The sequence below is a fragment of the Triturus cristatus genome, chromosome 1_1 (genome assembly GCF_964204655.1).
Source record: "Triturus cristatus chromosome 1_1, aTriCri1.1, whole genome shotgun sequence".
Taxonomy (NCBI): Eukaryota; Metazoa; Chordata; class Amphibia; order Caudata; family Salamandridae; genus Triturus; species Triturus cristatus.
The window spans coordinates 396,549,083-396,576,531 of NC_140579.1; the positions used below are offsets into that span (position 1 = coordinate 396,549,083).

Sequence of the window (27,449 nt, forward strand, 5' to 3'; positions counted from 1 at the left end):
TGACAAGCCCCCTTATGCCACCAGCCATGCTTGATCAACAGGATGCATAAGACCATAAGTCCCAGTAGCTTCAGAGTCATCCTCACTGAAATCCAGGACAGAGGCTGAAACATTGTTATTGTAGCCTGAATGTCTTGGACTTTCTGTTCAGGGAGGAAGGCACAAACTGTACAATGTCCAGAATGGGTCAGATGAAGGGGAGTGTCTGTGAAGGAGCCAGATGTGACTTTGGCACGTAGGTAGTGAACCCCCGATGATGCTAGGAGGTTCGCCGTAGCCTGGAGGTGTGTGACAACTGCCTGGGGTGAGCCCGCCTTCAGCAGCCATTAATTGAGGAAGGGGAGGACTGGAAATCTTGACCTCCGAAAATGTGCAGCAACTACTGCCATCACTTTAAAGAACACCCAAGGGGCACTGGTGAGGCCAAAAAGAGGCACAGTGAACTGAAAATGCTCCTTTACCATCATGAACTGGAGATAGTGCCTGTGGGCCTGCAGGACAGGGATGTGGAAAGAAGCATTCTGCTTGTCCAACTCTACTATCCAGTCTTCATGGTTGAGGGCAGACAAGACCTAGGCCAAGATGAGCATCTCGAAGTTGTCCTTTAGCAGGAAGACGTTGAAAGGATGAAGGTAAAAAATAGAATGAAGTCCTTCTTCGCCACCAGGAAGTGACAGGACCAAAGCCTACTTTTGATACTGCCACCCTCTCTATGGCTCCTTTGACCAGAAGGGCTAGCAATTCCTGTAGCAAGAGGGACATATGGTCCTTTTTCTGCCATTCTTAGGATGATGAAAGGTGCAGCAGGTTGACAAGAAATGGTAGTGCATTATCCCACTGAATAATCTGTTAGGACCCACTTGTCTGAAGTAATTGAAGTGGCAATCTCGCAGAAAATGTAAGATACTGCTTAGGACAGGATGGCAGTGTGTCTCAAAGGGCAAACATAAGAGCTTTTGAGGCAGCAGTAGCTGGATGGGCATCAGACTCAGCTACATTCTAGCCCTGTTGTCCATATGACCTGTTAGTACCTTGGCCTCTGCGCTGAGCAGATTGAAGAATTTGTTGGGTAGGCTGAACGTGCTGGTTATACTGGATGCCCATCCCGTAGCGACAAAAGGGGCAAAACTGTTAGTGTGGTTGACATGGTAGGCATGACAGGCCTAAGGAGTGCACCATGGCCCTACTATCATTAAAGCGCTCAAGGGCCAAGTCTGTCATCTCATCAAAAAGGCAAGAGCCACAGAAAGATATGTCCATTAATGTGGATTGGACGTCTCCTGAGGAGCCTGTGGACCTCATACAGGCAGGCCTCCTGGGAGCCACACTTGTGCCAATTGCCCTGTCTAAGCAATCAGTGGTGTCCAAGCCACAATGGATAGTACATTTTGAGGCATTGCAATAACCCTGAATTGTTGGTGTGGGGACAGGACATAAATCATCAGGGAGACGAGTCAATATCTGTGCAACAGCATGGGTATAATGCCCAATAAGTCAGCCATATTGATGGAGACTAGTGTTAAGCTGGTGGAGGAAAACATAATTCTTCCAAAGGTCTCGATACATTTCCTTTCCCTGTCCTGTAAGGTGGGAGGGAATGCATTGGGTTTGACATTACTCATTGAGGCCTGCATGAATAGCTTTCAGGTGTGGAGTGCTGAACAAAAAAGTCCTGGTCGCCCGGGACAGGACAATGGCTCCATGCTATCTGTCTGTTGATGGGACCAGAGGCCCGGAACAGGATTTTACCCAAGCCCCTAGATGGGTGTCTGTGAGAAAGTGGATTATTAGCTGGGTTGGATGGGAATCCACCTCAAATAATATGGTCACTAATCGTGTTGGGTCCAGTAAGGGTTTCAGTAACTTAAACCTGAGCTGAACACCTGGTAGCTATGGCACAGAGCAGACAGGCTTTACTGAAGAAAATGTGTAAAGCGCTTTAGAGTACCAAAACAGTTAAAAGTTCCAGACCGGAGACCCCTAGCACCACCGGTGATGCTGTAAACACGCGCCCAGCAACACCACTTTCCCTCTACACTGCCGGAGTCCTCCGGTGCCGTGATTGCTGTGTGGGGTGGAGCAGAGGACCGGCTTGACCCGTGGCACTCCGTCTGGGGCGGCGGGATCTGGGACCTGCACTTCACTGCTGTGCGGAGAGGAGTGGCAGTCTGCCGTGTGCTCAGCCGAGGCCGGACCGGAGAGCGGCACTAGACCCCAGGACGGGTGACGTGCAGCTCTGAGGTGTGTGCAGCAACCACGAGGAAGGGGGCTTGGTTCCCCGCGAAGCACCCCCGACGAGGGTCCCCTGACACTGTATGCGCGTGTCCCGGCCGGGACCTCCCAGCAGGCACTGACGATGGTCACCAGCTCCACACGGCCTTTGCAAGGTGAGCAGAAGCGGACAGAGTTGCGCAGCCGGGCCCCCAAGACCGCGCTGCGAGCGGTGGGAGCCGTGGGGTCTGGTCGGCGAGGCCTTGCTGGCCGTGGCGCGTATTCAGTGACTGTACCATCCCTAACAGTCATCACAGGGCTGGCCCCTACCTAAGGGCACTGTACCGACTAGCAGTCGCCGCAGCAGGAGAGACCACCTTCACCCCCATACGCTCCCCAATGCAGAGGACCTGAGACGTGGGTGGAGCATCTGCCTTGCACCCAACCTGATCCCTGACAGGCAGACACTAGGTGGGAGCTCACTGCGAGGAGGAGGCGTCCGGGCCGGACGCAAAGGCCCAATCGACAGAGAAGCGAAGGGGCAGGTCGGCCTACTGGTGATTCTGGCTATGACCGGGAAGAGCTGGGCTGCGGACACACTCAGGCCCGTCCCCCTGTGGCAAGATGGCGGCCGCCGCCAAGCAGCGGAAGGAGAGGTCAGTGAAGGGGCTCCTTCTCAAGCCCGGGACAGGAGCGTCCGAATCACCTAGAGCAAAGGGTCGCTCCCCGAAGACCCAGGGTCAAAGTGAGATGGACGGCCCAGTCACGCAGGGCATCCTCGAGTCCCTGTTCGCCACCCTAACTGGGGGAATTTCACACCATGAAAAAGGAGCTGGCGGCTGAACTCAGGGATCTGCGCAAAGACATTGATTTGGTGGGAGAACACGTAGATGATCTGGAGACGCAAGTGGCGGCGAGGGATGACGAAGTAACTCATCTCCAACAAGAGGTACTACGACTCCCAAGAACAGCAACTAGACCTCCAGGCCCATACTGAAGACCTGGAGAACTGCTCCCGGCGGAACAATATCCGCATTTTAGCGGTTCCACAGGGCCTGGAGGGTGAGCCATCGAGGGCTTCATTGAGGACCTGTTCCGGCACATCCTAGGGGCCTCTCCGGAGCAACGGATCAAGCTCGATCGAACGCACCGCGTCAGACCTAAGCGACTGGCAACAGCCCCCCCTCCTGACATTCTGACTTGTGTCTACAATTCCCAACTGAAGGAGCAAATCCTGCATGAGGCCCGAGCCAAGCACCCTCTGGACTATCTTTCTTGCAAGCCTCTCCTATTCCAGGACCTGGCGTCCTCCACTCTGCAGAAAAGGTGGGAGTTCCGACCTGTCACGGAGTTTCGTCGCTCCAGAGAAGTCTACTCTTGGGGTCACCCGTTTAGGCTTGTCTTCAAGTGGGAAGGCCAGCTACTCCAGTGCGCTCTCTCCAGGAGGTGACATCCATCCTACCGCTGCCAGACGCGGTCGGCGTGACTCTCGGGAGAGATGCACCCCAGCGCAAAAGGAACAACGCGGTAAGATGGTAGTGGGTGGGGAGGTCCCCACCTCATACCCGTCCCGAGCCAGAGACAATGGCAGTAGCACGCCAAGCTGTCCTCAACTCGCTGACAGGGAACTCCCACCCCGCTGATGGTCTGGCCCTGTTTCATTTACCTGACGCCGGGAAGTGCATTGCCTTAACTTCTTGGGCCTGGTGAAGGGTCGGGGCAACGGTGGTTCCTGCAGTCCATCTCTCGTTCCTCCATGGGGCTGACCGCCCCGGACAATGATCGACTTTCAATGTTGTTTTTTTCTGTTCTTTGTTCGTTCAGGATTGTTTGGGGTTCATTTCTTCCTCCCTCATATTTCTCCAGTGTGATACTTGATGACTTGGCCTTCTCTCTCTCCCTGTGGGTCCGACCAGGCTGGGGGTCAGCTTTGCGGTATTTCTGTGGTTCCAATGGGGATGACTGATATTAGAGTAATATCTTTGAATGTCAAGGGGCTCAACAACCCCACTAAATGAAGGGCTATTCGGTCTTACTTGGAGAACTCAGACGCTCACATCTGTCTCCTTCAGGAAACACACCTCTTACCTATGGATACACACCGTTTGCGCTCTAGGGTCTTTCCTCACCAGCTATTCTCCTCTAGGACCAACAAGACGGTAGGTGTAGCTATTTTAGTGTCTAATAAGTTCCCTGGCCGAATAGGTAACAAGCAGGCTAAGGTAACAGTCCGACTGCTGGCGTATTCCTCTACTCCAGATAAATCGCTACTGCTAGGGGGGATTGTAATTTGGTCCTTGATGACACAGTCGACAGGTCGGTGCAGAGATGGGGCCAGGCAGGAGCATTGTCCCCTTCAGGGAAATGCTGGCTAAGTGAGGCGGGCCTCATGGATGTTTGGGGACTTCGCAATCCAAGCTACAGGGACAACACGTTCTATTCCCATCCCAACACATCCTATGCACGGATTGATTACATCCTCACTTCAGACACGCTAACCCAACGAATACATACCACCTACATACTCTCGTGTCCACTGTCTGACCACTCCGCAGTACAAACCACGTTGACCTTCCCTGCTGACTGGCCCACGCGACAATATTGGCGCCTGCGAGAAACTATGCTCCAACGTCCCTCCGTAGTCCAACCGATTGACTCTTGTATTGCCAACTACCTTGCCCTTAATGATTCCCGTGCAACACGAATAACTACCATGTGGGAGGCCTTGAATCCGGTTGTATGAGGGGAACTACTGGGTATTGCGGCCGCGGACAATAAAGCTAGGCGAGAGAAGAGGGAGCGTCTCATGGGGGAGGTGACTGAATTGGAACGTAACCACCAACGGACCGGGGCACCAAGGGTTTGGAGGCAGCTCAGGGCGGCTCGGGCACAGTTGGCGGGTCTCGATGGGGATAGGACCGAGTTTGCTGCCCTCCGCCTGAAGCACGCCTTTTACGTGGGAGGGGATAGGTGCGGGAAGCTCAACTGTCCATGTCACCGGCATCCTAGACCGGCAGGGCCATGAACTCGTCACCGATCACAACATAGCAGACGCATTTCGTTCCTTTTATGAGGAACTATACCTGGTGCAGGCGCTACCAGCTGACAGCCCTGTGCAATACCTGGAGGAGGCCCAGACGGCAAAATTCGGGCCAGGTCAAGCGGCGAAACTTGAGGCTCCTATCAGAATTGAGGAGGTTGTTGCAGCCATATCCCGCTTAAAACCTCACAAGGCCCCAGGACCGAACGGCTTCTCTTCCATTTTTGACAAGAAATTCTGCCAGGTCCTAGCCCCATTACTGGTGCGTCTTTTTAACTCTATAGGCGACGGCCCGGAGGCGACACTCCCTTCCGCAATGTTGGAGGCCCTGATCACAGTTATACCCAAGTCAGGCAAGGACCGGCGCTTATGTGCCTCCTTCCACCTTATCTCACTCCTCAACGTGGACTTCAAGATCTTCACTGGGATCTTAGCGCAGAGGTTCTCTTCTCATCTCCCTGGGTTGATTGACCCTGATCAGTCTGGGTTCGTCCCCGGCTGCCAGTGCCCGGATAATACCAAGCGACTACTCCACCTGGTGGACCGATCTGCACGCTTCCCGGCGGAACGTATGATCTTTTCCGTCGACGCCAAGAAGGCGTTCAACAGGATCCACTGGCCCTATCTTCTCTGGGCAACTCTCTCACATTTCGGGCTCCCAGACCTTTTTATAAGATGGGTGTTCTGCAGCTACGCGAACCCCGCCGCCACGGTACGAGTGAATGGGTCTGCGTCAAGCTCCTTCCCTATTCGCAGTGGGACGCGGCAGGGTTGCCCCCTGTCGTCTCTCCTATTTGCTCTGTAAATGGAGCCTATGGCCCAGAGGGTCCGCGATGACCCCCTCATCAGAGGGGCACGGTTTGGAGGAACAGAGCACAAATTTAGTCTCTACGCGGACGACGTAGTGGCCACACTGGAACAGCCCCGGGAGTCGTTTCCGGCCCTCTTGGCGGAACTGGACAGATTTGCCTTGGCGTCCGGGTTCAAAATCAACATGCACAAATCTCAGCCACTCGCTCTCTCGTTAGCTCCTGACACTATGCAGCTGCTGCAGTGCTCCTACCCCATTCAAGGGGCCAAGGAGTCTGTTACGTACTTGGGGGTACAAATCACTGATGGTATAGATTCCGCTAAGACGCTCAACTACACGGCACTGCTACGGGAGGTTCAGGAGTGTCTCCGGAAATGGAAGCCACATGCATTGTTGTGGCTGGGCCGCATAGCGGCTGTAAGGATGGTAATTCTGCCTAAAATCCTCTACATATTCCACACTTTGCCGCTGGTCCCCACCGACCGGGGTTATTCACTCCTTGCAGCAAGCTATAGAGCACTTTATCTGGCGGGACCAGCGGGCTCGCATGATTAAAGAACTTGCATATCATAGCCTAGATGAGGGGTGGCGTCTGGACCAGCTGAGGGCACTCGTGGAGTGGTCGAGCCCGGAGTCAGAAAAGCACTGGCTTTTTATGGACCGCTCTCTAGCTGGCCAGTCGCTATGGGGAGCTCCCTTCCTTGGCCGTCACGGGAGACCTCGTAATCTGTACCTATCAGAGGTGACCTGTCCGGCACTTTTGGACTGGGACAAAGTGGCCACCATTAGAGGATTAACCATCTTTCCCTTCCCGATCACACCTATTGTGTGCAATCCCGACTTCACTCCGGGACTAGATGAGACGGGATTCCTACATTGGAGGGGTGAGTCATGCCGTTCCATTGGTCACTTCTTCGACCTTGAGGGCCCCCGCTCCTTCACGGACATGCACAGGGACCAAGGTGTGCCTGAATCTGAACGATATAGGTATCTACAGATTCGACACTGGGTTCTCCAGGGCGAAATCCGCGCGGGCGCGGTGAGACGCCTTACTCCTTTCGAAAAGTGGCTCCTCACCCGTCACTCAGATACTCGTCTGGCCTCGGACTTATATAAATTTGCACACCGAGTTCCTGGGGAAGGGAAGGCTCCCGGACAGCTGAGATGGGAAAAAGAATTAGGCAGGGAGCTGACGCGGAAGGAATGGACAGCGATTTACTATAGGTCTCACCACACAGCCTGCAACGTGGCCTCCATTGAGACAGCCACTAAGGTGGCTACCTACTGGTACTTGACTCCCGTACGACTTCACCGCGCCAACCCATCCCACAGCCCGCTCTGCTCGAGGGCCTGCGGCTCACTAGGCACACTCACCCATATTCTCTGGGACTGCCCCCTACTAAGGGATTATTACAGACACTGGACAAGATCAAATCACACTTCGATACTCAACTCCCATGATTTCCTGCTTATGTACTCTTAGGCCTTCCGAATGATCTCACATTCCCCCTTATATCCTGGAGGGGCAGGCAGATGGCCTTAGCAGTAGGGGCTGCAGTTCAGAACATCCTGACACATTGGGGCACTACGACCACACCCACACACCTTGGATGGCTTCACAGACTGTGGAGGATCCTGGGGATGGAGAAAATCTCACTTACCCTGGCCCATCCTGACGCTTCCTTCCGTGATCAATCGAAACCGTTCCTCACGCTGCTCACCTCTGAGTTCACGGAGCTAATCTGCCCTAAATATCTTAGACTCCAACGTTTGGCAGACCGGCCGCGCACTTCAGACCCGCACACCACCACCACTTAAGGGCCCACAGGGACGTAGCCCGACACTGACCCACACATGCGACCTACCACACCTAGATGATAATTACAGAGGGGGGAAGAAAGAGGGGGGGAGAGGGAGTTCCTTTGTTTCTTCATTTTCTTTTTCAGCTAGCTATGTGAAATTTGATGCCGGTTTGCTATCCAATGAATGTCCGGCCCTGATGGCCTGTTTTATTTGATTTTGAAATTTAATAAAAGAAATTTAAACAATAAAAAAAGAAAATGTTATGAACAAAATGACTCCAAAATGACAAAAATACAATAAGGAGAACCAGAAATGTAGATTTTTTAAGTTTTGTATAAAAACAGCGCCAGCAAGTGCAAAGCACCAACTGCAACAACGCTTCACACTACGCTGAGGCAAGAGTTACGTTTTCAGGCAACCCACGAAAGAGTGCAAATCAGATACAAGGACCAAGTTCATCCCAGTGGAAAAGTTATCTCCCAATGTCAATAGCCTTCAATGGAAGCAGGCAGCTTGCTGGCGCCAAGAGAAGGGGTCTTGAGGTCAATGCATTCCGGTATCTAGATGGAACTCTTCCAAAACCGTTGGCATAGGCAGGAAAAGCTCAAGTGGATGGAGTTCAAGTCTTGGCACCCCTAAGGTCGTTGACATCAATCGAGTCTCCTTGAATGGCAGTGCCAACAAAACTGTGGCTGAGAACCAAGGAAGGCTTCAGCATCAATGGATTCTGTTGTAGAAAGAACATAGCGGGAGATAAGGCAAAGTCAGGCACGCTGGCGATGCACTCTTGGCAGATCAGCTGGCAGTTTGGTTCCAGTCCAGCCATGGCTTTCCAGGCATAAAGTTAGCAAAATGTTTCTAAGCCCCCAGAGTTTAGGGTTAGGCAGGAGGAGTACACTCTGACCCCAGTCAAGGGTTTCAGCACCTCAGTGCTTAGTGGTCAGGACTCTACAGACACCACCAGCAGGGTACAGGGCAGGGCCAGTGGAAACAAGTCAGTTACACACTTCTAGGAAGGTTTTCTTCTTGCAACTTCAGTGTCCCTGTAGTTAACAAGAGGCCAGCCAACTGACCCTTGGAGTCCATATCTTTGTCCTGGGTACACGTGGGAGCATGTCCACCCTTTAGGATTCTCCTCACAGGTCTCAACAGCAGGTACAGGTCTTCTTCAGTCTTCTACAGGCCTAGTAGTGTTCTGAAGATGGTGCCTAGGGGTGCACATTTGTGCCTGCACTAGCTGTGGGGGCCCTCGCTCTTCCCTAACCAATACAGAAAAAGTTCCCAGGGGTAACCATATCCGCTTTTGCAGACGGTCCTGTGTGCCCTACGTCAAACAATCCCAGAGTGACCATTTCTACCAAAGTCCAACATGGGAGAACCTTTGCAGTGGTAAGGGAAATATGTAACCCCTTCTCTGTGGTCACTCAAAACTGGCCTGGCTCCCTAGGACAAAAGAGGAGGCAGGCCCAGAGGTTATCTATATATGATTGCGACAGGGTAAGCCGCTTTGAAGTTAATTAAGTTCCTGAGCACTGCCCTGATGGTCGTCCTACCAGAGGAATAGAACATCTCCCCACACTTAAGTCCTTTGTCTCAGGTCTAGGAGCAAGTTCACACCTCATCAAAGGGCTATTCAATCTTGGGTGACATCTGGAACCTCATGCAAATAGCCTTCTGCAGGCTTTAGACAGATAAAAAGGTGACTTTTTAAAAGTACCTTTTGTGAAATATTTTGTACAAATCCAACTTTACCTATGATAACTGGGCTTGTAATAAACATTTTTATAAGTCCAAGAATTCATTTTGCAACTATTTCCTAAGTGGAGAAAACATTATTTTATTGAAATATTATATACCAATGCTTTTTGGTGGAATAGCTAACCATGTTACAGTGAAAATAGCTTTTGGGACCCTGTCACTGTAAGGACATATTTTACATTAAACTTAAACATGACCTAATTTTCTATATCGTGCACCATACATTATTGGGCATTAAGGCATGGCGCATTAGAAGTGACTTATTATTGTTCATGAAGAGGGTTAACATTGGTCAAAAGGGGTGTTTTGACAGGTCGAATATACAGTCTTAAAACTGCACACACAAGCTATAGTGGTAGGCCTGCAGTCATGTTTTGCCCTGTCACTCTAGTATTGTCATGATGTGTGCTGCAGTCCACCAGGGACATTTAACTTACAGGCCCTTGGTACACTGTGTACTATATACTGGGGATGTATATGTAAGTTAAATATACCAGTTAGGTGTATAGCCAACTTCTAAATGTTTTAGAGGTCAGAGCACATACACTGAAGCCTGGTCAGCAGAGTTCTAGTGCAAAAAGCCAGTAGCATCAGTTCAAAAACAAAAATGGTGATTATGCAAAAACAGGCATTTTCCTACAGTGGGAGCTTTATTGAACAGAGGCAGGGGCTCAGTATTTGTATGCCCAGGGTGAAGAACCTTGACCTCCCTTCACAGGACCATGGCACAGGAGGCACTCTCTTCTGTGGCATGGCCCAGAAGCAAAACAAGCCCAGTGTTTTTTGAGGTGTCCAGGCCACTGGCATCCTGAAGGTGCCTAATACCAATTCTCCTCAATATATGTTTAGGTAAATTCATCCCCAGCATCATATGCAGGGTTTTAGAATCTGTTCGGAAATAGTATTGAGGGTTTGGGCCCTCCCCCGAGGTGGAGGCGAAGTATGGGCGTCTGAAGGACCTTCTCTTAAAGCAGTCATAGTGTGGAGTCTTCCCTTGCTTAGAGATGCAGAACTTCTCGTCACGGACCCGGATGGCCTTGGGGTTTCACTAAGGCACAGTTACTGCAGGTCATGGAGTTGTGTTCTGACCTCAGACAGCACAGACATGCCAGTTTTGGATCCATGTCTGGTGGTGCAGAAATAAAGAAACAGACGTTAGTGTGCAAGAGTGGCACCAATATGCAGCTCCGAAACAATGAAGTCGGCACATAGCTGCATGTTGCCACCTAATGACATGCAGAAGTACGGTCTAAAAAGTTTCTAGATCAAGTCTGACGCCTGGGGAATATTCAAACGGTGAGGAACCTGCAGTTAGAAGTATCTATCAGAATAACTTTTTTAAGCAGCTACATCTAATTTCATTCAGCTTTTAGTTTTATTTGATATATACTTTGATTATTTCTGATGAACACCTCGACATGAAACAGCATTAGTGTGGTTTTCTGCATGCAGAGAAGGATGACTTACAGGGACAAAATCTGGGTCCTTGTCTTGCGAACGATAAAGGGCGATTAATAGATCACCCATTACAGTCTGTTGACCAGCTCCCTTGGTGAGTCATCATAAAACTGTTCTTTGACCATACTGGACCCTCCCAAAATGCTTAATCCTGGATTTTAAGAAAATAATAATTGTTGGAGCTTTTGGAGAGTTGAATTTCAGCATTTATGTGGCAAGAGTCTCCCATGTAAGACTGATTTACAGCTTCAGGTAGAGATGTTCAGGTCTTTTTGTTGCAAAGTTCACAAAGGACCCATTTTGCCAATAAGGGCTGCACACATTTTATTTTCATACAGTTGAAAATGGAGCAGAGCCATGAATATTCAAGGTGCAAGGCAATAAACGAACCACAACCCAACTCACTTTATTAATTTCATCTAATGTGTGGGGTTCATACGGTTATACCTGGATCATGCTTTTCTGACCAGAGATAACCACACCAACTTAAAATCCTTCTATTTTTAAGGTACACTGATGGACTGGATTTGTGTGGTTTTCTTTCCAATTTCTCTTCACCATTGGTTTGGAAAAGTGGGTGAATTTCACAAATTTTGTAATTCAGGTTTTCTTTTTGTGCCCTTTCATTATCAACTTAAAGAGGATAAAAGATTTCCAGGGGTATTTAGAGTTTGGATGCCTAACTGCCAAACTACCAATGTAGTAAGCAAGGCGCCCACTATATCAGCAACTTACAAACCTCTAAAGGAAGACTTTCTTGCATGTAGAGCATGGTTTTTCCCCCAAGTGGAATCTTGCATTGTAGAAAAAATACACAGTCCCTTATTTCTGCTCACCATGTGACACACCCTGCACTGTGTCACCCCCACCTAGTACCCGTCCTGTGGTACCACTTCTCTGTTGCATCCTGACTTTGCCCCTTCCTACCACCTCTGTTGGGCCCATGTCCATCCTGGATGTGGCTAGCATGGTAGGGGTCCATATGCAGTTCCTTAAGGCAAAATATCACCAAAGCACTGGTAGTGTTAGTCTACAAAAATGAGGATATTTGAAAATGCTTTTTTCCTAGACCCTTATGATTTAAATAAGTGAATCTGGCTTAAATGATATCAAAAATGCTGCCCTAAAGTGGGCAACCAGCCCCACTCCTTATCAGCTGGGGTCACGTCCATCAAAAGGGTTGTCACAATTGTAGAGTGAACTGTGGTTCCATCATCAGAAGTGAAGCTTTTTACCACTCTCAAAATAGGGAAGTGGAATTAAAAGGAGCAGAGGCAGGACATCTGCCTTTTTTTTTCTTGGATGTCGCATTTGCTCTTCAAACTCATTTGCAAGCTGCAGGATTTTTGCAGCTGGAGATATCACCAACGGAGCTACTGTGCTGGTGCAAAGGATGGGCAGTGGCTGCTAAGCCACATTCTCCCTATCACTGTACTCTACTGCCCTGTTGAAGACAAATACCAGTGCAAACCATTCTTGTCACTTTTCCTCCTTCAAAAACTCCAGAAACCTCACTTACCTTCAGCGCACTGACATACGTCTTCAGTGCAGTGGGCATTCACCAGCCTGCTCCCGGATGGGAGGTTGTAGAAAATATTGCACTTCCGGTCTGTAGGTGGAAACGGAGATGGTCAATGCAGCCAAATGACAGAAAAACATAAGCTCACTTGCAACTAATTCCATGTCTAAATACCTAATCATGGCAAGAATACACAATGGCTTAAATCACTGGATGAGAGGGCCTCCCATGCCTGAGGACACTGATGACATTACAAGATGTGCCGTGACCTTTATTATAAGAAGAGGGTGACATATCGCACATGTGTGGAATGGATACTTTATGACAGCGACATTTCACAGACCGAGATAGGGGCAGGAAAGAAGCCTCATGGAGCAGAGGTGTCACAAGTGCAGCTCCTAGTGGTTCTTGATGCTCACATTGGTGACAAATGGCAAGCCTGCCTGTTCCTTGCTGGCTCCTGCTGGGACGGGATAGTGCATAACAGCACACCTATCTTCACTGCCCTGAGACTTGTACCTCAGGTATGGTTTGTCTGAAAGTGCTATAACAAAGTAAGTATGCAGTTCCTAATATGCAAGCAGGCGATATGTCTGAAGGGTGGGCTCTAGTAATTACCAGAAATGGAGCAGGGGAGAAGAGACTTCTCCTTGTCGGAAAAAGACCCTCACACACCCAGCCAGCTAGGTGTCATGCTTCATCATCGGGTCTGCTCCTTATCGGGGCGGCGCTGCAATCCCTGATCGGCACCCGAGATGGGGCCTTCCTGGCGGAGATCTTTTTTCCGGAAGCCGGTGGGTGAAGTGCGTGTGAGGGCCCTAAAAGAGTGTAGGTGATAGTGGTGTGTAGGGAAAACTAAAATAGGGGAGGAGGTCCACTCAGGAAATTTTTTAATGAACGTGGCCCCAACCCTAATTAAAAAATGATAAGACAAACCAACGCTGCAGCCAGTTATAAGGATGCTGGTTGAACGTGTCTGTCAAGTGGTCAACATGTTTCTTGCCCTTAAGTCAAATTTTGAAGGCAATTCGTCAGGACCAGAGGAAACTACCTACACTTAAATGGTGGTAGTCTAGAGTATAATATACAAATGACCACCCTTACAGCACCCAAAGAAAGTGTGGTACCTGTAATTCAACATAACAAATAGCCTGCAAAGCGAAAAAGATTAACAATATTAGAAAATCAATATATTGTTCAATTGTATACGACATGACATGCAGCAATTCAATGCAAACCTCATGCTATTAAAGATAGCTTGTGACATGCATAATGGTGTATCTGTCATACAGATATGAACAAAGAGTTAAAAACATGGATTAAATGCAGCAAGTAGAGCACACAAAGAAGGTTAACTCACCCAATAGGGTCATGGAAATGGTGTTTCAGATCCGGCTAGTGGAGACACTAAGGTGTAGTGTCCTAATAGTGAAACGGGAAATGAAACGAGGAGAGACATAATTGATACATGGGAGATGCACAAAGAGTCCAGGGTAATGGTGCCTGTAATCGCGGAGGTCACACAGAAAATCAGTGTGTCCAAACAAAGAGCCAGAGATTAAAAATAATAATAAAATATAAGCCGAATGGGTACCCCGCCAAAGTGCCGGGTACACCGGGTAAAGACAGGAATTATTGATAAAAACAGACCGGTTGACGGCAATTGGTGTGCCGGCAGGCAAAAAACCACATACAGCCAAACCACGGTAAGGTCGACGATGTGTATGATCAGCCTGTCGTAGCCCCACCCGATAATGTCAATCAAGTTTGTAAAAATAACACCGTTGGATAAAGATGAAAGCGAGCAGCAACGCGAGCAGAGACTGGTGCGGTAACCAGTCCCTACGGTAGCGTGATTAAGGGGCATTTCTGGTGTTGACCGCCACGAAGTCAGGGCTGCGTAGCCGTGCGATCAACGATCTGGACAGTGTAATGTCAGGAGTGTGCATACAAAAAATATAAATATAAATATAGACCAAAAAATCAATGAATCGAGGTCGGTAGTACTCACGATTTCCAAACTGGAGGTGGCGGGAGACCTACCCCCACGTCGCCGGTCCGGGATTTCACAAGTGTGAATCGACGGGAGTCGTGTAATATACCCGGACATGGTGTCCAATGGTTGGAGGACTTCCGGGTACCTCACCGGAAAGCGAGCAAGGCTAGAATGTAGTATTAGTGTGGGCGCCATGTTGGATTGGGAAACTCTGAGTTACTCCGCGACCATGCGAGCCAGAGCCCCGGACTCGCCAACGCTCCCATGAAACCAGTCAAGTCGCTGCAACATATGTTGGGACAGAAAGGAGGGATTCTAACTGGTAATTAGAAGTGAATGAATATTGTATTAGGACTGGAATTGCCTGCAATGTGCTGCTAGTAAGGCCACCCTATGGTACCCGTGCATAACTGAACCGTGGAATATGCTAAAGTAGTATAATGGACACTACCTACGGATAAATATATTGCAGGTGTCAGAATGTATTGGGCCCCCATATGGTAAATGTAACGGGCACATGTAGACTAGATTAAAACCAACCTTTGTCTGAAAGTGCCCCAATCTTGGATGTCCAGAGGCTACTGTAAGGACAGCCCTACAGACAGAATAACCTGTATGAATTGGGTGTGTTTTCAGCTGGACTACTGAACCTACTGGTATATGCCGGTCATGGAAGACACCCAAATGGGGCAAACAAGCAGTGATTCGTAGCCGGGCACATGGCTGAGCGCAATTAGGGAATTTAGCGACATAGGGAGGTCTTCCAGCAGGTCTTACCCGGCTCGTAGAAGTCGTACAGGGTGGCAGAGGCAGGTTGTAATGAACCAACCTTGACAGTCTGGGTGGCTCTAAAGCTGATGTGATCTTTTACAGCTGGAACCTGGAGAGAGAAAGTGTTATAATACTAAGCATTAGGGTTCTAACCTCATGAAGGTAACAGCTCACAAACCTCCCCCAGAAGATGGGCAGATCAGCAGCATTCAGAACTATATTTGTTGTGCCGCTGATGACAGCAATAATGACGGAGCAGCAGCATGTACACTGCCTTTAGATGGAGTGGCCAGAAACGCGCTTAGATAGGCCATTGAGAATGGCATACCAGCAGCATGGAGAAGTACATCTATAAATGCCACTCATGATGGGTTGTCCAGCAGCATGCAGAACCATCTCTAGATGGGCCACCTCAGCAAGCAAACCAACTTCACCAGTGTCGCCGCTATCTAGATGAGAGATGACTAATGACTTGACTGACACCAACAACCGATTTGCAGGTAATCAGAGAAGCTAAATGTTCTTTGCTCTTCCATGTCGATCTTACCGTTTCGAAATAGAGAAGAAGTCGGCCATGCTCGTACTCATAGTGGCTGATATAGCGGTCGTCCAAATGCTTCAACTAAAAGAAGAAAGCAGGAAAGAAGTAACTATGCAACCTAAAGGCGGCTCAAATCAGACGTGAAGTGGCATAGATAGAAATATACACATACAGACAGCAAAGTAAAGAGTTGTCGAAAATCACTGCTGTATTAAGAGGGAGATACAGGTAAACAAGCACACACCATACACCAAGGAGATGCAAAGAAACACAAAATCAAGCAGAGGCAAATATATACTTACACATTTAGGCAAAATCACACGCAGGCAGAAACAAACAGGGCAACATGCTTACGGCCCCTCCCAAGATGGCGGTCACCACCACAAATCACAGGACTAAAGAACTTGCAGAATGAGAACAGCTCTGCTCCAGTAGTTCATTTGAGTTACTATGCCTTGAATTGAAACACTGCTAATATTTTACTTTAAAGGTGGTCAGTGTGTTAGTTATTTTACCATTTGGTATATGTTGGTCCTATTTTCCTTGCCTGTAAAGTATAGGTCTACTTTACAAGGTCCCTTCCCTTATTAATATTTCTGTTTGCATCGACGTATCTAACAATTGCCCAAAAACACAGCTGACAACAAAATACTTCTTAATTCTTTGGTGCCTTCAAGTGGATAGTCGAGTAGACTCTTTCAACCCGTCTTTCTCCGGTTGTACATAGTAGTCAGTTATATGCCCCCTGACACTTTATCCTGCCTTCACTCTATTCACTCTTGATAGAGAGCTAAAACGAATGCTATAGAATGCGTTAATATGGCAACACTGCCCGGGTTGTATGCAAGAATATCGTATGCATAATATCATCTGTCATAAATATCGTTCATAAAAATATTCCTCATTGTGTGTAGGTTTTCTATTATTAACGCCAATATTTAGGACACAATATTTACGCAAGGAGATATGTCACCAATTTTCTGATATCACACCCTGCCAGAACTTTAATCAGTCTGGCTCCTTTAATTATTCTTTAGCTCGCTACAGTGCTCCCTTGCATTCTGGCTCCCACCAAACTCCACCCCGCCAGCAGTGCTTAATATGGAAAAGATTAAGTGATGGGGCCCAAAATTTTGCTCAGAAGCCAAACAAACTAAAAAAAACCACTTACCTCTTTGATCGGCTGCGTCTCTCCTCTGCTTCCCTGCTGAAGTCCCAGAACGGAAGCGCATACAGGCTCCCCTAAGACAATGATTGGTCTGAGTGGTTGGGCACTCTGACGGGGACTGGGAGCCTGTGCATGTTCCCCACCAGGATGTGCGTTACATGCAAAGTGCGCATGACTGTTTGGCCGTCCCACAATGGCCGTACAAACAATCATGCACACTTACAGTATGCCCACCACATCTCCCCTTGTGACCCCAGACCCACCCCGCCCTAACCCAGCCCCGCCCTAACCAAGCCTCGCAGCTACCAAAAATAAAATGATAATAACCAGGTTATTATCCTTTTTTTTCTTTTCACTGCTTTGAGAGCAGTGGGACGACGCTCCTCCGCCCCTGATTATAGCCAGTGGCACCTGTAACTAGGTAGATGGGATATTTGTCACATTCTGATAGAGTATTCCATCCACCAAGCTCTAGATAAGGACATGAGGCTTTTGTGGGCTCTTATGGATCTTTCAAAGGTAATCCCACCATAATGTGGCAGATGATCTGCCAGTTTATAGCAGCTGATCCGCCGCCATTTATGGCGGAGTTAACCCTGTGAAAGTTCTCCATGAGGAAGGATGGTGGTCTAAAGTATAAGTAATATTTCTAACATGTGGGGAAACAACAACCCAAAATGTTAGGGAGAGCACATCTGGAGGCACTGACAATGTGCCACCACTTTGGTGGTGCATTTGAAAAGCGGACAGTGTGAAATATTTAGTCATTGTCTATTACTGAATGTTACAATATTGGAACTCTGAATGAGTGACCCCCTACTATAGAGAAAGTAGGAGGATAAAGATATTTAAATTCATCCAAACTATTCATCGAAGGAGCAGGAGGCTGAGGAATCAGAGGCTGAGGGATGAGTTATCTGTTGGAACGTTTAATTGCGAAATATCCAATTTGCAGCAGGAACGCAGAGGTATTAGATGGAGTCACAATAAATGACATAACAATATGATGCTGTAAGGCAAGCAGCAAGTTCTTGGTTACAGATAAATGGTGAATAATGTTCAGAATTGAAATTTCTTTCACTTTGATAACATTCCTGATTGCTGAGTTGCCTATTCATAAAGTAATAATTCTAAATCATATGATTTATATCATATAAGCATATAGTGAACACTAACTTACAAAATATCTAGATATTTGTGTGAACTGATTCTGGGACTTCTATTGGAGACCCTTATACCCTGCAAGAGTAGGAGGTTATCCGAAAGCTGTATCTGGATCCAGAATTCACCACATAACTGTAAGCATAACCCATAGAAGCGGGTGGAAAATACCTGTTACCTTTTTCTCCACAGAAACTAGAGCCTCCTTTGGGGCTAAGGAAACTTTCCCTGGAGTGGACCCCAGAAAGGGGTTTTTCTTGACAACTCCACCCCACAGTGGTATCTCCAGAGTTGGCACAGCCACTGTGCTGTTGAAAACTGTATAATCATGGCCAAGACCTCTAAATGTGATGCAGCGATGGGTTAAAAAATGCACTCGTAACATTAACTGAACACTCAATCCGTTCTACTCAATCCATTCAGATCTCTTACGCTAAGTACAGTAAACTGAGACTGTCTCCTGGACAGAGTCTAGAACAACGTTGTAAGGGATTTGTTTACAAATGCCCAAAATCATCCATGCCCCAAATTTAAAATCTCAAACTACAGGTTAATAGATGACACACGCCTTTAAGGGATTTTACTTCTGATTGAATGTTGAACAACATAACAGTAGACGTAAGTCTGGAGACAAATGGGTGAGTACATGGTGCGCACATTTATTTAAGATCATAGTAACAGGAGCAGCAGAAGCAAGGGCCATCCACAACCCCCAGAGCTGCTTAACTGTCCCACTCATACATATCATATTCCACATTGCACCCACCCACCTGAGCCACACGGTCTGCACCTCATAACACCAATCATACGTTCCACACTCCATCCATTCCAGGCTTCTTATACCACAGTAGCACACACATTTTCATGTTAATCCTAAATACAATGAATGTTCTAAGGCATAAATGAGAGTTTTTGTAAGCATTGTGGGTAACTTAGTGAATGTGATGTTTTATTCAACCTTCTTTGAAAGCAAAGACTACCAATAATGGCATTCCTTGGCCACATGTGCTGTTGAAACACAGTACAAGTTATTCACAACCGTGAAATGTCCATGACTGATGTAATTCCAAATAGCTGTAGTGTAGGCTGATCCAAAATGTTCACAATACGTATAAAAATCAGTACTTGATGACCGGATGGGGCTTGACCCATTGCCCCTCTTGCTTTGTATTATTATGATATAGTGTGGTCAAAAGATCTACTGGAATGCTGAAACAGTCTCTGCCAGGTTCATTGACAATAAGCATGCGCAGACATATATGTACTAAAATATAACTATACCTTGTTGAGGTCGTCTAGGCTGGGATCAAAGCCACTCAACATGGTGATGTCAACAATGGCCATCCCAGGAAGGTTTGATCGTGCTTCACGCCTAAAAAGAAAGTAATCACACAAATTTAGGGTACTGAGGCATCAGATTTTTTAGAAAAATTTGACAGACAAACTTACAGTGCTTTTCTGTACTTGTCACACAAGCCTCTTGTCACACAGAGGTGAGTGGGAGACCAGAAGTGATGTATCAAATAGGAAGGCGATATTTACACAAATGTGACAGAGAGCAATTCACAGTCTCACATTCTAACTTATATACACATCTATCCTGTATTTAGGCCAGTCTAGTCAATTACAGGGTAACCAATCACATTGATGGAAATGCCCTGTGGCCCTTCAGTAGAGTGGTGGGGCACTAACCACACTCTGCCAATGATTCAGTTTAATGAAGAAATCCTAAAGGGGGTTGAAAAACCAGCTCAGTCTGAAGCTGTGTTGTGTAGTGTGCTAGTTGGGCATCCTGTCTACCCCTAGTTATATGTACCTAAAAGAAAAGAAAGAAATTCTTCATCGCACACTGACTATACCTTTACCCAGTCAAAATTCAGCTCTTTAGTAGTCAACCCCTTCACAATATATTTGATTCAATCAAGCTGTCGATGATTTTCTTTTATGTTCTAAAATTACCTTCTTTTGGCAATTTATATAATTTTGCATACTTTGAATGTATGGTCCTTATCACACAAACTTTAAATTGATTTATATACATATTGATTGAAAACTATTATTAATTGCAAATGTTTTGATATCGAGCAAATTTCAAGGGAGTCAATAGGGACCATTAAAAAAATGTGTGCTTTTATTTGTATATCCAGTGTGGAAATTTAGCAGTTAATTATTTCTCTGGATTAAATGACATATAAACACAGATAACTAGATTCAACAGATGGGCCCGAAGGCTGGTGGGACGTCTGATCCACAGATGAGGATCCACATCAAGGATTACTTTTTATTAATTTCAGACTTGAAATAGCAGATCTGATCACAGCAAGCCACTCAGAATATATCACGATCCATACATGGCGAAATATAGTTGTTAAGGATGTGGCACTCACCTTAAAGGAAACTTTACTATCTAAGCACCACCATAAAAAAAGTAGAAGACCTCTGCAGTTGACCAAAAGCTGCAGCCAACATTCACTCCCCTTTAAAGAGTTGCTGTGTACTAATTGAACTAGTTGCTTACCTTCCGTAACACCTTATCTGGTAGAGACTCTATCTGAATATTCCTTAGCTTAGAATTATCCCTGGATCCGTACGTTTTTCGTGACCAGTACCTCTGATGTATGGTAGGTGGTGTTGTGCTGCTCCATGTAGCGTGCCAGAAGTGACATCCGCGGTGCATATATAGGTGCCACCCCAGCATGCTGGCATCAGTTTATTTTGCGACTTTCCATACTAGAAACGCTGAGCCATAAAGAACACTGACCACTGGTGTGTAATACTAGGGCACTGAAAGGGGAAAAGCCCTGTCCCTAGAAATCAGTTTGTAGAATGGGGAGGATGGGTGGGTCGGTAAGGAATCTGCTGTTAGATAGCGTCTAGTCTTTACCAGCTAAGGCTTTACCAAAGGTAAGCAACTTGTTCATCTGATAGAGACTTCTAGCTGCAGATTCCTTGCCTTAAAATAGATACCCAAGAAATACCTCCCTGGAGGTGGGCCAGCGAACAATTTCACGCTAAAATGATCTACAAGACCAAATGGGCAAAGTGCCCGTCCCAAAGGACCTGACTGTCCAGGCATTAGTGCTTCGTGAATGTGTGCAGAGAGGCTCACGTTGTTGCCTGGCGGATGACTAGGACCAGGACTCCATGTGCTAATGCCATAGTCACAGCTTTTGTTCTGGTGGAATGAGCATGCAAACCCGCTGGGGGTTGATGCTTGGTCAATGTGTAGCAGGTCTTAATGCAGAGCATGATCCATTGGGAGATGGGCCGTTTCTGCACGACCCTCCCTTTGTTGGCTCCGACATACCACACAAAGAGTTGTTCGTCCACCTTGAACAATTTTGTGCAGTCAAGGTGGAACGACAATGTTCTTTTTGGGTAGAGTCAGTGGAGTTGCTCTTCTTCCTTAGTGGGATGCGGCGGTTCAAAAAAGGTAAGCAGGGGGAGTGTGGCCAAGATGGCGAGCGGGTAAGACGCAGCCTGCTCGTCTCCAGATCCCCGCCTGCTGGCCTGGGCGCTTTCCGGCACAGTTTTTGAATGACGGACCCCTGGAGCTACGGCTGAGGGCGGCAGGTGCACGGGTACAAGTTTTGGGACCGTCCCTCACCGCCAATCAGTCAGAAACGGCGCCCTCGGGCACCGAGCTCTGGACTCCAAAATGGTGCGCTGCTCTCACAGAGGGCCTAGGGGGACGGCAGACATGCAGGGAGTACTCCTGTGTGACGTAAAAAGACTCTGATGACCTGCTGACGCCCAGACCTGACAGGGACGGTACGGCGGGCCCACCTTGGACGCCTGGCGAGTGCAGGGACGAAGACGCTGCTGGGCCCCAAGCGGAGCGGTAGGTGATGCTGGGGGTAGCCTATCTGGTGCTGCAAGCGGGGCCCTAGCCAATAAGGCCGCGACAGCGAAGATCTGCGGCCGCAAGGCCAGCGGTAGCGGCCCGGTGCTTCCCTGCAACTCTCCCTGCCAGCCAGGGCGGGATCTCTGACCGGGCACTCATCCGGACCGCTGCACGGGTGGGCAAGGAGGAATTGGCCCAGACAGAGGTACCCTGGGCCATGCAGGGTGCAGTGGGGTGCCCCGGCAAGGCTATTGACTAACCCACGATTTAAGGAGGCCTGAGAGTAGGAGTGGCCCTGACTGAGGTGTTGCGGGGTCTGGCCTTCCACTTGAAGTCCTGGGGAGCAAGAGAGGGGCGGCGACACAGCCCTGGTACGTGACACTCCGCTGCACCTGAGGGCCACGCTACCGCGCTGGATTGAACTGGGCTGCTCGGCGTGGGGCATCGGATTGGGAGGGCACACCCTGAGTGGTGCGGCCGACTTTGCGGATGGGGCTACTGCCCCTGCGGAACCCTAGGGGGGTGTGAACAGCGGACTTGCCCTTCTGCCCGGGTACGCGGCCATTGTGGTCTCTCGGCTGAAGACACCTGGGTCACGCAATGCTGTGCACTCCCTCGGCTTCGGGGGGTGCCCTCACGGACTTTGTGCCCCGACCCAGCCCTACTACGCATCTGAAATACCCCAGAAGCAGGGGGGGGATGTGAGAGGCCACAAATCTTCCATGCCGCGTGAGGGGTGCGCATCACCTGGGCCTCACTCGTCCGCTCACGGGCCGACCCACCCGCATCAGCGACCGCCTTACCCCAAGCCAGAAACCCAGACATGTCCACTATGCGTGGAAAGAAAGAGAAAGACAAAGAGAAGGGGAAGGAGGATCGGTCCGTCAAGGACTTGTTTGCCAAGATGTCGGGAGCACCTGGAGGGAGGGGCCGTGTCTCCCCAGCCCCGCCCGGAGGGCAGGAGATGGAGCAAACAGACAAACCGGTCACAAGAGCCTTCCTCTCCCAGTTGTTCTCTGTTTTTAGATGTGAACTCCATATTCTCAAAAAAAAAATTCGCAGATAAAATGATGCGATGGGCGAAAGGGTGTCGTCTATGGAGGATCATGAACAGTCTCGTGATGAGGAAGTCGAGCAACTGCAGCAGGAAGTGATCCGCTTACAAGCACAACAAATTGACCTCCAGGCCCATGCGGAGGATTTGGAAAACCGCTCCCGCAGGAATAACATTCGGGTGAGAGGTGTTCCCTCCAATGAAGAGAATAACAATATCAATGGGTACCTCCAGGAGCTATTTCCTCACGTGCTAAAAGAAACTCAAGACTTTCCTATCAAAATAGACAGGGCTCACAGAGTTGGCTTGCAGCGGAAGGCCCCAGCACTTCCACCTGATATCTTGGCCTTTCTACCGGGCTTTCAACTTAAAGAACTTATCCTGCGCAAAGCCCACGATGCCCAGCTCTTGGTTTTCAGAGGCCACACTGTCGCTTTATAGCAGGATTTTGCAGCCTCTACCCTTCAGAAACATAAGGACTTTCGTCTGGTCACAACCCACCTTCACAACCAAGGTGTCCCCTACTCATGGGGGCACCCATTCTGCATCATTTTCAAGTGGGACGGCAAGTTATGGCAAATACGCTCCCTGCAAGAGGCATGCCAGCTCCTGGACATTGAGCAAGACCCACCGGAAGAAACCTTGAGTCAAGACAAGAAATTCCGGCGGGGGCGATGACAAAGAGTTAGGGGCACGTGCCGGTCCGGGACCCCCTCGAAGCTGAACCAGAGACGATAGCACTAGAACGTCGAGCAGTGCTGGTCTCTTTGATGGCGAACTCTGGACCTAGGGCAGATGCTTAACAAGCACTGGGGTCAGATAAGTGTGCTAGAGCATAGCTGGGGGTGGCAGGCGGGTGGGCTGGGACGGGAGGGACACAGTCGGCCACAGATGCACCCCACTGACTGTTTTACCGAGGGGACGCGGTCTTGTGCTTTGGCTTCTGGACACTTTGTGTGTTTTCTTTTGTTGGGCTTGTTGAGGTTAGGGGGGGGGAGGGACGTCCGATATCCATGATCACCAGTTGCAAGACCTGTTGGGGAACTCTGATGCTACCATGACAATGCTATCATACTACCCTTGGCACTACACGTATATATAGTGCAGCACTCATAGACTGGGAATATGCTTACACCTGGGGCTCCGCCTAGAATGCGCAATTTTCCTCCCCCCCCTTGATATGATGCCTGTGAAAATTCTTACAATTAATGTAAAGGGGCTTAACAATCCGGTGAAGAGGCGTGCGGTATTGTCGTATTTGGAAAATGCGGAGGCAGGCGTGTGTCTCCTGCAGGAGACATACCTTCTGCCCGGAGACACTCACCGCATGTGGTCCAAGGCCTTCCTTCTCCAGTACTTCTCCTCCTTGGGGGAGCAAAAGGCCGGAGTAGCCATACTCATCTCTAGGCGATGCGAGGGGGTGGTGAAGGACAAAGTGGCAGAGCTCAAGGGGAGGTTACTTACTTATACTCTTCAATTTGGTAATCAACCCCTGGTCATTGGTTCCATTTACGCCCCTAACTCAGGGCAGGAGCCCTTTCTCCAGGCTGCCCTAGCGGATTTATTGGCCCCACAGGGGCGTATGACGTTAGGGGGGGGTGACCTCAACATAGATATGGACGCAGGTATGGACAGGTCACACACAACCTTTTTCCCGGGAGGAGAACTCTCACCGGATGGGAAGAGGTGGCTGAGGGAGGTGTGCTTGGTAGACATCTGGAGGGCGGCTAACCCCACATCACGACAATACACATACTACTCCCATGACCATAAGTCTTACGCCCAACTGGACCACTTTCTGTGCAGTGCGGGAGACGTGCATTGAACCTATGACTTGAACAGGTACATAGCAGGACTGGGGCCGCTCGGGTCTGGAGACAGCTGAAGGCGGCGAGGGCACAACTAGCCAACCCTCGATTTGGACGGGGCAGAATATGCGGCGGTGCGCTTGAAACATTCCTACTACGTTGGGGGAGACCGCACAGGCCGGCTCCTGGTCAATCGCCTGCGGGCCCAGAGACAGCAAGGGCATGTTTCTTCACTTCGGAAAGAGGGCGGGGGAGGAGAAATTAGCGGGGATGCAGAGATCCTGGATTTTTACCAGAAACTTTGATCTGCGGAACCACGATCTGATCACGCTGCAACGGCTTACTTGCAGTCGATCTCCATGTCTGCATTGTCTCCCACTCAGGCAGCATCTATAGATGACCCCATTCGCGTAGAAGAGGTCATCATGGCGATTTCATGTTTGAAATTGCTTAAATCCCCGGGCCCCGACAGGTTTCCTTCTCATTTTTACAAGAAATTCTGCACTATCATAGCACCGATGCTGACTAGGCTTTTCAACTTGTTTGGAGGCTCCACCCAGATTCCATACACCATGCTGGCGGCAGCAATAGTGGTATTGCCCAAGCATGGTAAGGATAGGCAACAATGCAGCGCATATCACCCGATCTCTCTAATAAATGTAGACTTCTAAAGCTTCATGGGTATCCTTGCGTCATTCTTGAGTCCTTGCATGCCATATTTGATAGAACCTGACCAGGCGGGGTTTATTCAATCCCACCAATGCAGCGATAATACGAAAAGAATGCTCCATCTTGTGGATAAGGCCCACCAGACGCGAATGTATGCTCAACTGTTAACGATCGATGCCGAGAAAGCGTTCAATCGGGTGGATTGGGGGTTCCTGGGGCTCACATTGGAGAAGTTCGGCCCGGGGAAGCGGTTCCGTGAATGGGTGGGCTGTTGCTTTGCTGCACCTACAGCTTGCATCAGAGTCAATGGCATCTCCTCCATGCACTTTGTTATTCAGAGGGGGGCCAGGCAGGGCTGCCAGCTGTCGCCGTTATTATTTGCCTTGTATATTGAGCCATTGGCACAGCGGGTCAGAGATAACCAGAATATCAAGGGGATCCCATTTGGAGGGGAAACCCACCCCATTAGCCTCTATGCTGATGATGTACTGTCGGCACTGGCAGCACCCAGACTATCCCTACCCGCCTTCTTGGAGGAGTTGGACGCCTTTAGCCAGGTCTCCGGCTTTCGGGCTAATGTAGGCAAATCTCTGGCACTGCCCCTCGGCTCGGAGGCGTCCTCCACGCAGACCTCGCAATTGCCAACGGACGCTTGGCTAACTGGCATTAAAGTGACGGAAACAATCCCGTATCTAAGCTTAGAGGTGGCGGCAACGGTCCAACGAACAACCCAGCTGAATTATGCTAGGTTGTTGCATCAGGCGGTGAAAGACCTGGGCTCATGGGGCAAACACCACTTATCCCTCCTCGGCCGGGTAGCCATGGTTAAAATGTCCCTACTACCTCGGGCATTATACTTGTTCCAAACTCTACCGGCTCAGACTCCTGTCGGTGTGCTCACTTTGCTGCAGCGTCACATCAATCAATTTGTCTGGGCTGGGAAGAGGCCGCGGATGAGCAAGGCTCTCGGTTACAGGCTCTCGGTTACATGTGTCCCGAGCATGGGGGCCTCGGGATACCGGATCTCCTCACCTACTATAAATCGACCCAACTACGCTACTTAGTGGAATGGGTAAGGCCGGAGTCCGTAAAGCGATGGCTTTTCCAAGATAGGGCACTTGCGGGCATCCCTTTATGAAAGATCCCCTTTCTTAGGAGGGCACAGCGGCCGCGCGTCCTGATGGACTCTCTGATCACTAAGTCGGTATTGGCGGCCTGGGTGGCAACTTCCAGGAATCTTACGACTTTTCCTTCCCCACTGACCCCCTTGTTTGGCAATAGCAACTTCACTACCGGGTTGCCTGATAAATCATTCCGAGACTGGCGCAACACCCCATGTCGCTCGGTGGGCCACTTATTTGATTTGTCTGGGATGATTTCGTTCAACCAGTTGAAGCTTGACTATGGGATTCCCGAAACCGAGAGAATGAGGTATATGCAGGTGCAACACTGGGTCCTCCAACCTGGGATGCGGGAACAGGGTAGTCACAAATTGACCAAATACGAGAAGTGGTTGATCACTAAATGGATGTATAAAGGGATAATATCGGAAATGCACGATATGCTTCAGGGCGTACCAGGCCCACAGGCCACCCCGAGCCAATGGCAGTGGAGACTAGAGTTGGGCGGTGATCTTTCTGCAAAGGACTGGGTGGGCATTTATTACAGAGCAAAGCATACTGCCTTGAATGTCGCTAGCATCGAGACCGTTATGAAGATTGCGACATATTGGTATCTAACGCCAGTGGGTCTTCACAGGGGCAACCCCCAACGTAGCCCAACCTGCTGATGGGGCTGTGACAACGAGGGTACTCTACTTCACATACTGTGGGATTGC

The 27,449-nt window shown here is 49.0% G+C and overlaps 1 protein-coding gene across 1 annotated transcript in view; it reads right to left on the reverse strand.

The window, feature by feature from the left end:
• Window positions 1-27,449, reverse strand: part of LOC146870299 (complement C4-B-like) — a 332,560-nt gene that overhangs the window by 22,502 nt on the left and 282,609 nt on the right. Inside the window, exons 29-32 of the mRNA XM_085642540.1 lie at window positions 19,519-19,609; window positions 15,915-15,989; window positions 15,374-15,476; window positions 12,601-12,690 (exon numbers count right to left, since the gene is read on the reverse strand). Of these exons, the coding sequence (XP_085498666.1) occupies window positions 12,601-12,690; window positions 15,374-15,476; window positions 15,915-15,989; window positions 19,519-19,609 (359 nt within the window). The remainder of the gene's footprint in view (window positions 1-12,600; window positions 12,691-15,373; window positions 15,477-15,914; window positions 15,990-19,518; window positions 19,610-27,449) is intronic.